The 16,411-nt window shown below is 42.8% G+C and overlaps 1 protein-coding gene across 12 annotated transcripts in view; it reads left to right on the top strand.

Moving 5' to 3' along the window:
• LOC120387349 (protein yippee-like 2) overlaps positions 1 to 16,411 on the top strand; it is a 103,421-nt gene that overhangs the window by 63,216 nt on the left and 23,794 nt on the right. For 4 of the 12 annotated variants that reach the window (XM_039507989.1, XM_039507991.1, XM_039507990.1 and 1 more), the window contains one exon: positions 4,222 to 4,534. The exons of 4 other annotated variants lie outside the window; for them this stretch is intronic. In XM_039507989.1, the coding sequence (XP_039363923.1) occupies positions 4,418 to 4,534 (117 nt within the window). In that variant the 5' untranslated portion in view covers positions 4,222 to 4,417. Of the gene's footprint in view, positions 1 to 4,221; positions 4,654 to 7,436; positions 7,685 to 16,411 lie in introns of those variants that run through there. 4 more of the 12 variants (XR_005590130.1, XR_005590133.1, XR_005590127.1 and 1 more) reach the window with 4 other exon arrangements.

Raw genomic sequence — 16,411 nt, 5'->3', positions numbered from 1 at the left:
TTTCCGCTGTCACTTTCCTCCAGCTGGTCTTTTCACTACTCTGTTCCTTTCTGACCGGGTTTGGTTCTTTGCCTTGGAATCCAACTGCATTTGGCCCAAGTAAGAGCACATTTCGTCTCCTGCTTTCCTGCTCTTGGATGGCAAGGTGCATGGCTCATGCATTCTGGGCTCCAAGTTAGTTAGGATTTAGTATCAAATACTGAATCAGGAGTTTGGAATTTTGGGGTGGTTCTGTTGTCTTATGACCATGAATGCTGGCGCTCAGTTAATTCAGGACAGTTGGGAACGTGTTGCACTTGCCTACATCAAAGGAATAGGGAGCAAAACAGATTCCTCTATATGTTTACCTGTCTTGCTCCTGTCATCATGTAATCTTAATCCTGAATTCAGGTCTGAGCATATAACCCCCTAAGCACTTTTCACCATAGAGGGAAACCAGTGCTCTCTAACCCAACACAATCTCAGTCTTGAAAGTCCTTGTGTACATGTGCGTGGCTCTCATTTCTCTGATTTGTGACAAAAGACAGGCCCTGTTGACTGCTGTAATTCAGAGCTGTGACTCTGCTTACAGCACTGAGAAAGTAGGTAGTTTACAGAGCCACCATCACTAGAGACCTGTGCGGATACAAAATTTGGATCCACATCCATCCGCGATCCGCAGACATGCCCTGCAGATATGATGCAGATATCTGTGGATTTGCAGGGCTCTTACTGTCACCTGATCCCACTCCCAGTGAAGCCAAGCGAAAGACTCCCATTGATTTCAGTGAGAGCTGGATCAGGTCTTACAGGATTTCAAAGCTGTGTGTCTGTTAGAACAGTTCTCACCAGGTTCCCTTTATTTTTAATGTGAAAGGACTAATCTGATTAGTCTGTTTTTGCTGAGTAGTATGATGATGATAGATCTGCCTCATCAGCAATTTGCAGAGTGAATAAGAATCCTGTCACGCACGCACACACTCAGGGCAGCTCTGTGTGCGGGGCCCGGCAGGGAAGAGAAAAAATGCTTCAGGGAGCACAAGAGGTGACGACACTATCCAAAGAGACCACATTTCTGATTAGTTTTATAACTGATTTCTTATCAATAAATATCTACCTCTGGGCACTCCCCAGCCCTATTAAATCATCATTCTTTGGCCCTGCCTTGTGTTGCATTTAGCATGCATTGGTGAGCTTCTTAGAACTTTCCTTGCGTAGTTATTAGATGCACATGGTATTTATTTACTATAAGGGTTGCAAGTAAAATGCTTTGCCTTTAGGTGTTGGCAATGGCAGGGAAGATGTGGTGGATACACTTTTCAGAAGAGCCTAAGTGACTTAAGGCCTGTTTTCAGCAGCTACTTAGGAGCTTAAGTACTTTGAAAATAGATATCTAAATGATGTAGGCACTTTTGCAGATTTTACCCATTGTCCTGAATGTGGGCCCGGGGAGGGCTCTCTAGCAATCAGTGGTTATGGTGATTGGCTTTGTGAGTTGTAAACGTTTAACTGGCTTCTCCGTTTCCCCTCTAAGGGAATTGCCCCATTGCGTTGATCTGTTTTAACTTATCATAGGCAGTAGCAGAGCTATAGGGAGCATAAGTGACCTCCCACGCTGGATGCCCCCCTGTTTTATATCATTTCTACTGAAGCCTTAATATGGCTTAATATACTGCAATACTGAGCCATTTTAAATAAATAAATCCAGCCTAGATCACCAAGCTGACCTGGAAGATAATCGGCTATGCTTCAGGCGAGTTACTACTGCCAGCGTAGAGACCATCTCTCTTGTGCAGCTTTGTTTGGTTCACTCAGGAATTTCCATTATAAATCAGCTTATTGTGAAAAATAAATAAATAAACCTTGCTGTATTTGTCTGACCCACACAGTGCAAATTCAGGAGAACAACAACAAAATCACGTATTTTATGAAAAGGAAAAATCCTATTGGGAGGAGCAGTCAGAGTCCTCAATTAATTTCTTGAACACACATGTCACTTTTTTTGGAGGGGTGGCGGGATGGAGAGAGCTGCTCCCTTCTTCGGGTATGTTCTTTCCACCCCATCTAAAGATACAAAGAAACCATTTTTATATATTGTATAACATACTGATGTAGGAGTTGCTGAAAGATCTTGTGCGCTGAACTGGTTACATTAAATATATTGGATAGTAAAAAGTGTTTTCACTGTGATTGGTCACATGCCTAACAATTCCCCTTTCACCTAGGCGTAGCCACTACTTGATGTTTAGGGGGCAAGGCACTAGAATGGTATCTTGCACTTATATAGTGGCGTCCCTCTTTGGAACTTAAAATATGCCCACCTTGTACATATTGTGTTAATTCTCCATTTACACATGGGGAAACGGGGGCAGGAAGAGAAGAAGGATGATCTAGTGGGTAGAGCACTTGCCTGGGACTTGGGAAACTTTGCTTCTGCATTCTCCCACAGGCTTCTGTGTGATCTTAGGGAGGTCAATTATTCTCTTGGTGTCTCAATGCCCCATCTATAAAACATGTATAATAGCGCTTCCATAGTGCCAGAGGGGTGTTATGAGGATAAACACATAAGAACGGCCATACTGGGTCAGACCAAAGGTCCATCTGGCCCAGTATCCTGTCTTCCGACAGTGGCTGATGCCAGGTGCCCCAGAGGGAATGAACAGGTAATCATCAAGTGATCCATCCACTGTCACCCATTTCCCAGCTTCTGGCAAACAGAGGCTAGGGACACCGTCCCTGTCAATCCTGGCTAATAGCCATTGATAGACCTATCCTCCATGAATTTATCTAGGTCTTTTTTGAACCCTGTTGTAGTCTTGGCCTTCACAACATCCTCTGGCAAGGAGTTCCACATGGTGACTGTGCATTGTGTGATTAAAATACTTCCTTTTGTTTAATAGGCAGCAGGTTTAAACCAATTTCATTTGCTGACCCCTAGTTCTTGTGTTATGAGGAGTAAATAACACTTCCTTATTTACTTGCTCCACAACAGTCATGATTTAATATATCTCGATCATATCCCCCCTTAGTCATCTTTTTCAAGCTGAAAAGTCCCAGTCTTATTAATCTCTCCTCATATGGCAGCTCTTCCATACCCCTAATCATTTTTGTTGCCCTTTTCTGAATCTTTTCTAATTCCTATATCTATCTATCTATCCACATACATATATATTTTTTTGAGATGGGGAGACCACATCTGCATGCAGTATTCTTATCTATCCCTTTCTTAATGATTCCCAACATTCTGTTTGCTTTTTTGACTGCTACTGCACATTGAGCGGATGTTTTCAGAGAACTATCCACAATGACTCCAAGATCTCTTTCTTGAGTGATAATAGTTAATTTAGACCCCCATCATTTTATGCGTATAGTTGGGATTATGTTTTTCAATGTGCATTACTTTGCATTTATCAACATTGAATTTCATCTGCCGTTTTGTTGCCCAGTCACTCTGTTTCGAGAGATCCTTTTGTTGCTCTTCGCAGTCTGCCTGGGACTTAACTATCTTGAGTAATTTTGTATCATCGGCAAATTTTGCCACCTCACTGTTTACCCCTTTTTCCAGATCATTTATGAATATGTTGTATAGGATTGGTCCCAGTACAGACTTCTGGGGGACACCACTATTTACCTCTCTCTCCATTCTGAAAACTGACCATTTATTCCTACCTTTTGTTTCCTATCTTTTAACCAGTTACCAATCCGTGAAAGGACCTTCCCTCTTATCCCGTGACCTCTTACTTTGCTTCAGAGCCTTTGGTGAGGGACCTTGTCAAAGGCTTTCTGAAAATCTAAGTACACTATATCCACTGGGTCCCCCTTGTTGACCTCCTCAAAGAATTCTAGTAGATTGGTGAGGCATTATTTCCCTCTACAATTCCCCAACAAATTACGTTCATCTGTGTGTCTGACAGTTTTGTTCTTTACTACATTAGACTGTGAGCTGCTCAGATACTGTGGTAAAGGGGCCAGATAAGTACCTTAGGTAGGACTAAATGCAGAAAGAAGCGAGTTGACCAAGATCTAACAGCAGGTCAGTGGCCAGGAATAGAACCGGGAATAGAACCGAGTCCCTCTTACTGTAGCCTTCTTCTAACTCCTCCATGGACCTTATGCTCTAACAATAGACGGTTATCCAAACTCTACCATTGTTGGAAGTCACCTTCCCAGGTAGTGTCTGTTTGTCTGGTGTGAATTTGAAGCTATTAGCTATATTATTTATTCTTTTGTTTCTAAACTTAGGTCCATGTGAATCCACCCTTTGCCTCTACCAGAATCTCTTCCTCTGAAGCTATCACCAGTGTGTGGAGCCTGCCCCACACCCATCACCTACCAAACCACGGCCTTTACCTGTGTCTTCCGCTGTTTCCCGTGCGACCCTTCTTGTGGGAGCGCCTCCTGGGCTACCCCAGAGTTTACGCAGCATTCAGTGGCTCCAATGGTGAAGATGACGAGGTCCAAGACTTTCCAGGCATATCTGCCTTCATGCCACAGAACCTATAGCTGCATTCACTGCAGGGCTCATCTTGCCAATCACGATGAACTCATTTCCAAGGTACGTGCAAGAACCTCACCTTGCAGATGGTCAGGTTGAATCTCCCCAGGGAGGAGACATCCCTAATGTAATCTGAGACATGTACTAGGATTGCAGCCCGATTAAACTCCTTTCTCGTTGCTTGTGGAGATGTCTGGATTATTGGCATTGCAATTTGGGCTTTGAAAATGGATCTCCCTGTGATGGCTCTTGCAACTTGATCAGTCTTTTTGTTTTCATTTGATTAATAAACTAGCTTCAGGGCACAGGTTCCCAAAGTGTGGAGCACTTGCTGGTGATCTGTGGAGAGCTCATGTCTCATCCCATGATACTGGCTCTCTTCCCCTTTGTTTCTTGCTGCAAAACTAGATTAATAGATGGCTAGAAATTATATCAAAACGCTTACTGATACTGCTTTTTCATGTAAGTACTTGCTAAAGTAGCCACAGGTGTGTTGTGAATTGACAGGGAGGTACCCACAAGACACTCTGTTGAAATGTGGTCCACACCATGGAAATGTTTGGGTGGCCCCTGCTTTAAGGGAATTCCACTGTAGTTTGTTTTGAAATATAAGGTAGCATCTCAGACTTGCTGAATTTGTGCTCAAATTGCTGTAGTTTTGTAGGCCTGTTAGCAAGACACCAAGGGAGTGTGGCCGTTAGAAGCAGAAGTGGAAAAGCAGTGGGATGACAGGGTGGCTCTAAGCCACTGTTTCTCATACTCTGGTTTGTGAAACACCCTGGGGAAGGGTTCTGATGGTCAACTGCATTTTAAAAAGAAAAAAGGAAAAAAAAAAGTTTTAAGAGCCAAGCAATAGGAGATCCGAGTGATGGGGTGGCGGAAATGGACCCATGAGAGATCTTTCTAAAGTGTAGAAACTGCTGTTAGCCACTCTGCAAAGGGCTATCAGCCCATTGTGCATTGCTGGGGTCAAGCATCAAGTTTCCAGGTCTTGGCTGCCTTGGCAGCCAAGCATTCCATAAAGTTTATTCACCTCATAAAGTTTGGGTTTAGGAAAAGCAGACACGCCACAAGATTTATTAGCTGAGACAGGGGAAGAAATTGCAGCATGGGTTTTTGACAGGACCTTAAACCAGTTCTCAGCCACTTGGAACAGTGCACCCTTGAGACGGGCAAACCTAGATCTCATGGTATGTCGGTGCTTTGCATACTGTGTTTAGAAAGTGCATGGTGCCATCTTTTTACCCATGTGCACAGAAAGGCTTTGGATGAATTACCTTGTACGGCGGGAGCCAGTCCCTGGCTTGTTAAAATGCTTGATAGCCGGGGGAGGGAGGGGTCTGTCTGGGTTCTTGTTGATGCTCAAATAGGGCACAGCTGCAAAAAATGTTTCCTTCACCTGAGACTGGCTAGATGAAAGTTCTCCTCCCGATCCTGCTGGATGCTCAGTGGGCCATGGTGCTCCATGCCTTTTGTGACATGACCTCCCTGCTTGACGACTGTAACGCAAAGGACATCTGAGCACTCCAGCATTGACAAAAAGTCTTCCTAGTCCAGAACAGCCAGTCTTACCTGAGGCACCAGCCAGCACATGACCCCTGTGCTCTGCTTACTCTACAGGCTCCCTGTGGAATACCAGCTCTAATTCAAACTCTGTCCTAATTCTCAAGGCCTTCCCTGGGTAGTTTGGAGGGTTTCTCTCTCTCTGTGACCATGATGACCTTCCTCAGCAGTGATAAAGCCGTCGGCCTCGAGTGCAGGAGACTGGGCTTCACAGCCACTCCCGCTAGAGCGCCTCACCAGAGGGAATTAGAATGGCCACAAACCTGTTGGCCCACAGAGAAAAGCATAAAACTTACTTCATCGCTTTAGCCTTCCCCAAGGCGCACCTACATACAGCGAGGAGGAGGAAAGGAGGGTGAAGGCTAGATGCGAAAGCGAAGGGGTAAAATTCAAAGCCCTCGTGGCTGCAGGGGAAATGGGGAGGAAAATGTAGGCCCAGCAGCCTGTTGTGATCTGTTTAATCTTGGGGAGAATATTGGATGCTGCAGCAGTGGGATTGTTATAAAGTAAAAGGATAGATCCTGGGCGTCTATGGGGAACCCCTAACAACTCACTTCTGAGGGCCATTTTCAAGGCTTTTGAAATATAAATACATGCAACTTGATCTAATGGTTAGAGCACAGGACTTGGAATCAGGAATTCTAGGTTCAAACCCCAGTTCTATTGCTGGGTGACCTGAGGCAAGTCAGTTATTTTCTTTGTGCTTCAGTTTTCTGTATCTGTAAGATGGGGATAGTAACTTCATACCACATATGGCTGCTGTGAGGATAAATTAGTGTGTAAAGCTAATTATAAATGCTAAGTATTATGAATAAACTTGCTGCTGTAAATATTACTCTGGATTAGCTTCGTTTTACATGTAAATTCGCCCAGTCCCCCCGTCCTGTCCAACACACTTCTCTCTCTTCCCCCACTCCCCCAAAGTAGTGCAGGGTCTCTATGTGCTCCCCATTTACTTTCTCTCTGCCCAACTACTTGAGTTTATCTTCACTTCATAAGGCTGTTTGGAAGGTTTAAAATGCATCTCTCAGGAACGGAGGGTGGAGACTCATACAGCATTTGTTCTATTTTATTTTTAAAAAATCCACTATAAAAAATGGTTTCCAACTATTGAAGTGGCCTTTGGCCGTCAGAGCAGCTGGATTTGTGAATGGAGATCCTGATCCATCAGTTAGATCTCAAGAACTGGATTTCAGGGTGGGGCTTACAAAGTTCTCAGCTGTGAAGGGGGTGAGTGCTTGTGCTAATCCTGTGCCAGCAATCAGGGTTTGGGCTCTCCCTTTCTATTGACACAACAGGTTCCCAATCTTGGACAAGTATGATGCTAGATATATCCAGTGTTTTTCACCTTGGGGGGCTGCTGTTTATTCTCTCATTGCTCTGTCTTTCCCCATCCTAGTCATCTCCATTGTGCAATTCAGCCAGCCAGCTTTGCAGGTGAACAGCTTCCAGCAGAGCTGATGCTGGTGCTACTGTGTGAACAGGTCTCATCTGCCTGGGATCAGTGCCTCAAGCCATGAAGGTGTATAACAGCTGCCCAGGAATGCTGACTGCTAAAGTACAGACACATGGAAAGATGGTAGCTGTAATAAGCCTGCCTGTATTTAATCATGTGCAAATATATTCATTAAAATTATTTTCTCTTTCCCAGTGTTCCCACTGTGGTCTATGGTGTAAATTCATATTTAAGGTAATCTTCTTAATCAGGGACTGTAATGAAATAACTGATGGAGCCTTAAAGGGTCAGATGGCTTAGACCCAATAGGGTTTTATTTTAAAAAAATCATAATTTTATATTAAATTTTGTAATTGTTTGTATTGCAGTAGCACTTAAGAGGCCTAGTCATGGACCAGGACCCCATTGTGCTAGGTGCAGTACAAACACAGAAAACTTAGAATTGGAGTAGAAACTTTCTGATGACAATTAAAACTAAATTGTGACAGATATGGTAATTTCCTGCAATATCCTAGACAAACTTACTTAAACTTAATTTAATAATCTTAGGAGCTCATGGTATTAAAATGTGAATGTTTATGTATTATTGTGGGATTGTATGTATGTTCTCTAAGGGGAAGATGTGACTAATGTAAACCTGGGAAGTGGTGTTATAATCTTCAAAGGACTCTTTTAAACAATAGTCCAGACCAGAAGGAATTTTTAGTTGAGTGGGTTTCCTAGGAAATACTTGGGTGGAGGGCAATGCAAATGCCCATCGCTGGACTCATCCTTTTGAAGCAAAGAGAGGAAACCCATTGTATATGAATTACCTATTCCTAGGATCAAAGACCCCAGGCACTCACTCATTCATGAGGGTGCTTGTTCTGAGCTAACAGCTGTTATGGACTTGTGACCACAGGAAAAAAAACAAACCCTTGGTAGCGTTTGAAGGACTGCTCACCTGACACAGTCCTTGTGAGAGCTGGAGTGACCTCTGGTAAGCTTATTGGCAAGTCTGTTTAAGGGTTTTTCATTGTATTTAATGTTTTCTGTGTTATGCTTTTACCTTAAGAATAAATGTGCTTGCTTAGAAAGAGCTGTGTGGTAACTTAACTGTAGGTAATCATGCTGTTTATAGCCTCAGAGGAAGGAAAGCAAACCAGGCCTGCTGAGGCAATCTCTCTGTTGCTGGGGATATCAGTGTAGGCAGGGAACTGTGCAGCCTGGAAAAAAACTCAGGAAGGAGAGAAACACATGTCTCCACCCATTAGAGGTAATGGCTGGGGAACTGGAAGCCTGAGAATTGGTGCCCTTACTGAATCTCTCAGATGGGGAATACATGTGCAGTTGCCCTGAATAGTGACATAAATCATTTTTTTTTTATTTGGATTTAAACGTACTCCTTTGCAGCCCTACCATCATTGCATGTGAGAAGCTGATTGTGAAAGTGACCTGCTTGTCTTCCTCTTGGAAACCCAGAACAGTGTAAGAAAGAAGCAGCAAAATGAAAAGTAAATGTCACTTATATACCCTTTCAGCTCTAAATAATCTGCAATGTTAGGGTCATGGAAGATATGGATGATTTTGAACCTGACAGTATCACTTCAACCAAAAAGATCCAAATGCACCATCACTGAAAACTTTCCTTACAAAATGGGCTTTTATGTAATGGCTGGGTGCCATTTTTTTTTGGCTCAGTGGAATTAATTCTTTTGTTCCTCTTTCCCTAAATTACACAGAGATCACATGAGAGCTGTGCTGCTTTAAATGCCACAGGCTTTCAGCTCTTTTGGATATATAAAATTGCAGCATTGGCTGATGCTTTTTGACTGAAGCTCAAACTGGAATTGAATCTCAGTATTTTGTTTCAATCCCTAGTCTCCCCTCTTGCTCCTGCATCACCAGTGTTGACTTAATCTGGTTTTACGGGGTTTTGCCAAAACTGGGGATTGCAAGCACTTTGATAAGTAGGTTTTGGCATGGCTGATTATAAAAAGGGAAACCTTGTAAGCTTCAGGTGGGTTGACAGCTTCTTAATCATGATTGCTATTTAAAGAAAAGGAATCAATGCAGATGCTTTAACAAACTCCAAAGCTGTTCATGAACTAAGTTACCAAAATGTCACCTGCTTACTTGGCCTTTTCTTCCATAGTCAGACGGAGAAAGTGGTTTAATAAAATGTCTTTTATATTAAGATCCAAAAAGTGGATTTGAATGTCTGGCCAAGAAAGTTCTTAGTGACTAAGGAAATATAAGGTAATCAGATGGGTTGGGTGGAGGGAGTAACTAGTTTCCTTTGCATGTTCTTTGGGTGCCTCAGTTAACATGGAGGTTCTGCATGTCTAATTTTTCTCATTTCCTCATGGCAATTCTTCACTGAAAAATGTCATATTTAGCATATGCTTTAGTTTCATTGCTCTTTCCAATGCTAAGTGTGGTTAAGGCAGTGGGGTGGGACTCAGGGGAGCTTGGCCCAACGCCTGGCTCTGCAACAAATTCCATGTGTGACTGTGGGGAAGTCTATTGATTTCGGTATATGGCTTCCCCACCTGTAAAGGGAGATCATAATACTTCCTTTGTCTGTCTGTCTGGTCTGCTTAGATTCTAAGCTTTCTCAGGGCAGGGATTTGTACAGTGGGGCCCCAATCTCAGCTGAGGCATCTGAGTGCTACTGTAATACAAATAATAGTGACACAGAATTGGAGTTTAGCGACTGCCAGACATTCAACTAGACTTTCTAAAGAGTGAGAAAAATGTATATGGTATTATCCAGAGGTGTCTTCATTTTTTTTCCTTCTCCCCAGACACACAATTATAAAGTTTTCAGATTTTTTTAATGGAAAATATGATCTGTAATTGACATTAGGGAAATCTGTCTAGTCTCCTTGATTGAGGGGAAATTTATTGCATAGGGTGACTTCTGCATCATACTTGAGTGAGCTGTGGTTTACAAGCTATGGAATGGACTTTAACAGGGTAAATAATATAACTTTTCTGGTTCTCCGGCTTGTAGCAGTAGTGCTGCTTTCTATTTTGTTTCCAGCACCATCAGTGACATGGGTGGAATCCCAGTGTCGCTTGTGAGCCTTTTCTATTGGAATTAATTTGTACCTGTTGTCCGGTGTAGTGCCAATCAAAACCAAGAGCCGAAAAATCTCAGCCAAGCATAGCAATTCTTGTGTCTGAGACACTACCTTTTTTTGTTGTTATAGAAACATAATCCACCAGAAATGTGCTTGATTATGGAAGTATTTAGGAAATGTTTTATGGGCTTCCTACAGCTTCTTTTTCATGGAGTTTTGTGATCCAGGTGCTAAATACTGTACAGTGAAATATTCTTTGAAATTGGCTTAAGGATTACTTAAGACGTTTAGTTTCCTCCTTGATGTTTACACTGGACTCCTCATGAAGGATTCCTTTTTGGTATAGGCAGCTGCATCTGGAGCAGTGAATTACCCCGAGTAAAAGGAAAAAGGAGAGAGGTGCAATATGTGCTGCTTGTTTTTCACATGTGTGATTGGGCTGCAGAAGGGAACCTTAGTAACAGAATGTACTTGGGACTCTGTATCTTCTTCATCTGTGCACATGCCTGACTGCTGTCATCACTGTAAGAAAGAAGTTTTGGCCTAGACCACTGATGGCTGCAGCCCTGAGATTGCTGATTGAATGGCCCCTTTTAATGACCCCTCTCACATGCTATAGAGGTCAGAGTTTGTTCCATATTGCACCTGAAAGATCACAGACATATTTGAAACTTGGTGCCTGTTTTCAGACAAGACTTGGATGAATTCACACATCTCAGACATGCCAGATTTGTGTACGAATCAAATACAAATGACATTTAGCCAGTCCCTGTCTTCACAGGACTGTCCACTCCCAAGTAGGATTGAGGGAAGCCTAAATACAGAAGTCTGAAGTACAAGTAGCATTCTGACAGGTTTCAGAGTAGCAGCCGTGTTAGTCTGTATCCACAAAAGGAACAGGAGTACTTGTGGCACCTTGGAGACTAACAAATTTATTTCAGCATAGGCTGTTAGTCTCTAAGGTGCCACAAGTACTCCTGTTCTTCAAGTAGCATTCTGTGTACCAGTGGTTGGAATGTACTGCTTCAGGGATAGGACCTCTGCTATTCACCAGTGGGCCCCATGTTCCCATACATTTCCTGTCATGGGTACAGGCAGGGCATCTGCACATCAGGAGAGCTGGGCAGGAAACAGTTTTCCCAACTTGTTTTCTAGATTTCCCCCCCCCCCCGCACCCCCATCCCAAATCAGGATGAAATAGTCAAAATGTTGGGGGAGGGCAGTGGAATTCAGATCCGATCAATCAGAACATTTTGTTTCAATTTTGACCATTTAAATTTTAATCTTATTAGTATAAATTAACTGAAATTTTGAATCAAAACAAAACTTTTTTGTTTTCAAAAATGTCAAAATGGGATGTTTCAGCAATTTCAGAACTTTTTTCAAATATTTTTTAAATACCTGCAAACAGTTCCAGTTTTGACAAATCTGCATTTTTCCGATTGACGAAGTATTTCCTTAGAAAAATTCCTGACCAGCTCTAGATTGCCATCTTCTTGCTGGATCCCCTTTTTGCTCAACCATCCAGGATATTTTTCTCACTACTACAGGAAAATCAAGATGTGGGGTGGGGATACCTGACCAGGCAACATGATTTATCTTCCAAATCTGTCATGCATTATTTTTAATGATGGAAGTGGAGCGCTCAGCGGACCGGAAACATGGATTTATGATTACTCACCTCATTCTCTTGTTTTGGGGTGGAGTTGGGGAGACCAGTGTCAAAACATCACATAGAAATCACAAGTCTCCGTTGCAGAATTCAGACACTAAAGAAAGGCAGATACTGTTAATGCTGAGTGCACTGTACTAACGCTGCTTAGTGTTATGTATGAAATAATAAAGTTGGTGTGTACTCTCAAAAGCTTGAGAGGGTAGTGGGTGTATAAGAGCACAAGGGAAGGTTATGAACATGCTGTGCTGTTCAATGTGTATTGCAGCCTGCAAGATGGCGTTAACAGCCTCTTGTGCACTGGAAGAGGTTCATAACATTGTGTGTAAGTGCTGGAGTGCAAGAGTTCTGGTCCCAAGTGCAGTGATTTGCATGAGAGCTGTGTTACTGATTTCCCTCCCTGCCCTTGAGGTTTTTATGCTCTGTATCTCTGGAGTTCTATCCTTCCTTTCTAAATATTCAGTATCCTAGAATTGGAAGGGACTTCAGGGGGTATCTAGTCCAGCCCCCTGCTCAAAGCAGGACCAATCCCCAGACTTTTACCCTAGTTCCCCAAATGGCCCCCTCAAGGAATGAACTCACAACCCCGGGTTTAGCAGGCCAATGCTCAAACCACTGAGCTATCCCTCCCCCAGTAGCATGTGTTGGAAAGTGCTCTGCATCTCAGCAATAGCATACGTGCTATATGTGGCAGGCATTATGTTAAATTAGTGTATTGATTTTGTCATTGCATATCTGAGTAAGCATGCATGTAACATTCCAACTACTTTGCCTGCCTGGAAATTAGCAGCAGCTGCCAAACGTGTGTGAGAGAGAAATATTGTAGTGTGGGATTGACAGTCCTGGTGAATCAAGTCCTCCATTTATCCCCAGAATAGATGCCTCACAAGCTGCACTAAGGCATGCTTCCTCACCCTGCAAACATCCCTAGAGGTGACATACTCCCAGATCAAGCAAGTTCAGCCTTCAAGCTCCAGTCAGTCCTTGGTATCTCTAAGATTACCGTGGATGCAATTAATGCCAGCTGTGGCTTTTGTGATACAATGACACCAGTGAGCTGGAATCTGCTTTGAGATCTAGGGCTACTCAAATGGTCATCAACATTCTTCTGGTCAACTTCTGACACTGGCTGGGTGAGAGCTGGTGTCCTCGAGCCATCTAGTCTGACAGCACAGAGAGAACTGATTTTACCAAAACTGCAGAGCTTACCTAGAGGAGAGCATTACACAGGAATTGCCACAATGGTCACAGGTTGTATCTAGTCTAACACCCTGTCTCTGACAGTGGCCGGCACCAGATGGTTCAGAGGGAGGTGCAAACAACTCCAGTGTTTCTTTCATGGATAAAGTAACCAATGTTGCACCTTTATTATAATGGGGCCTGTTCCAAAGGCCATTGAAGTGAGTGGGAGTCTTTCTATTGGCTTCAGTGGGCTTTGGTTCAAGCCCATAATGTCTGTGCCACCTTCTTTTAAAACGACAATCAATCCTAAAAAGGTTAAGGAATTAAAACAGCATGTTTGATAGTAACAAAAGGTTTAATCTGAAGCACTTGGGGCCCTTTCTGCACTTCTGATCTCACTGTACTTGGACTTTTCCCTTCACGGTGCAGCCCCCTGCATCAAAACAGTTTTGATTCGGGTAGCAGAGGACATCTAGGAAGTGCCTGTGGGTTGCCATGGTATGAAGAAACTGAAAAAAATATATTCCTCCTTTTTACCAGGGAAATTCATATTGTTCAATTCTCTTTTTTTTTTTTTCCTTAATTTTTTTAAAAAGAAGAAAACTGGTTATTTTCTTCCAGGACTCCAGCTTTTATAGGTACCTGGTGCAATGTTAGTATCTGAACTGCCATCTTTGTGTCAGGATGTCAATGCATGTTGCAGGTGCTTAGCACTTGGAAGATCAGACCACTTATTTTAGGTGCCTAATGAATTTCAGTACCTTGTTTTAGAGTCATAGATTTTAAGGCCAGAAGGGGCCATCAGATCATCTAGTTTGGCCACCTGTAGGACTAGAGAATTTCACCATGACTAAAATGTCTTCCAGAAAGGCATCCCGTCTTGATTTGAAGACTTCTAGAGATGGAGAATTCTCCATTTCCCTTGGTAGTTTGTTGCAATGGATAACTACCCGCACTGTTTACAAATGTATGCATTTGTATCATAGACTTTGAATTTGTCTGGCTTTGATACCAGTCATTGGTATTTGTTATGCCTCTTCTGCCAGATTTAAAGAGCCCTTTAATACCTTGTATTTTTTCTCCAAAACAGTACTCGGACAGTAATCAAGTCACCTCTTGATCTTTTTTGATAAGTTAAACAGTTTGAGCTTTCTGAGTCTCTTACTGTGAGGAATTTATTTTCCACACTACAAATCATATTTGTAGCTCTTCTTTGTTCCCTCTCCAGTTGTTTAACATCCTTTTCAAAATGTGCATGCAGAACTGCACACAGAATTCCAGGCTCTGTCTCACCACCGGTAAAATTACCTCCCTCACCGCTTCCCTCTTTATACATCCAAAGATTACATTTGCCACAGCATCACCCTGGGACCTCACGTCCACTTATTTTTTTACTTTGACCCCATTAGGCACCCAGGTGTGACAATTTTGGTAACCGTTTTCAGTTGCCCTCCGGTTAATGTTGTCTCCTTAATTTCATTCAGTTCCTAGCCGTTATTTTCATCAAGTGTCTAGTGCTTTGCACTTATTTGGTAGTCTTACAAGAGCCTAGACTATAAAAGCAATGAACAAGAAAACAGTTCTCTAGAAAATAATCCTTTTGGGCGCCTACATTTGTAGTGATATTAACTAAAAGCTTGTATATTTAAATATACAGTATGTAAGTATTTCTTTATTTTATATGAAATGAGATTGGTGGATATCACTTGAATTCATAGCAGAACAGATGTCTACATCACAGCTGCCATTAATTTGGACCCCCTTTATTCACCATCTTGACAGAGAGCCCAAAGACTGAATGGGCCCCAGAGATAGATTTTACCCTCTTAACTCCTCCCCAGGACATCCCTCTAGGGCAGAGTGGAGTTGTGTTGGTGTGTGCTGCCTGTGCTGTTGTCCTCTGCTCAGGTGCAGAACTACATCAGTCCCCATGGCTGTCATTCTGGCATCTCTTGCCCGCACAAAGAATTATTTATTTTAAAAAAATGAAGAAAACAAAATGCCTATTCCTGGAAGAGTCAGAATGTGAAATCTGAGCCATGTAATAAGTGTTACACTGCACAGCCCCCTAAATTAGATGTTTAGGTCCCATGGTGTGCTGTGCTGTAATTGCTTCTTTGGGGGCTGATCCTGCACGCTGCTGAGCTCCTTCAACTTGCAAGGACCTTGCTGGATGTTGAGAGTGCTCAGGCCTATTATTTACTCAGCTCTTGGATGTTTAATAGGAAGAGCCCAGCGTCGTTCGTATCTCCCTGTGTAGTTCTGTTTATATAGCAATTAAATGCTTGGTGATTTAAAACATTTTGTGCTATTCTTTAAATAAATAAATAAATAAAAATCAGCATAGTTTAAAATTCTCTGGATGGGGGAAGAGGGCGAGCATGGACTTTCTGACCAATGGTTTTCTTTACAGAAATAACTCTCCCAGGCTCTGCAGCTTCCTCCCTCTCAGTATTAATGATCTGGGCATAAATAAAATCTCATTCCCATTTATTACCCAGGGAGCCACCAGGGCTGCAGGGTGGTGAATCATCTCTGTGGGGGTTTTTTTGCTGCAAACTCCTGAAGACTGAAGTTCCTCAGCTCTGAGCCTCTCGGGTGTTTTTTGCTGCTTCTAATACCAAGAGGAGGAATTGCTGCCTGGTTTGAGGAGTGTGCTAGCAGGGAGAACTGTCCTCCAAATTGATCGTGCAGTGTTTTTAAAAATCACAGCTTTTAGACCTCTTCTCCTGGCCTCATAAGGAGGCACCGATCATAGATTGTTGTTGTGTTAAGGAAATGCAATGGCAGGCCAGTCTTCCCTCTACCATAAATGTGCCCTCAAGTGGAGATGATCCTGACCCACCAGGAGGAGACTTCCCCCTGCATTCTCCCTTTCGATAACAGGAAATCCTATAAGGAGAGGGAATTGCATCTGCTCAGGACTGCTCGTTACTTCTGGCCTGCAGTGTGGAAATCGGCTCAGCAGCCTGGTTTCTGTTGTTCTGCATATTGTTGAT

The sequence above is a fragment of the Mauremys reevesii genome, linkage group 20 (assembly GCF_016161935.1).
Source record: "Mauremys reevesii isolate NIE-2019 linkage group 20, ASM1616193v1, whole genome shotgun sequence".
NCBI lineage: Eukaryota > Metazoa > Chordata > Testudines > Geoemydidae > Mauremys > Mauremys reevesii.
Note: the sequence above shows the minus strand (reverse complement) of the source record. Positions and strands in the feature narration are given on the sequence as shown.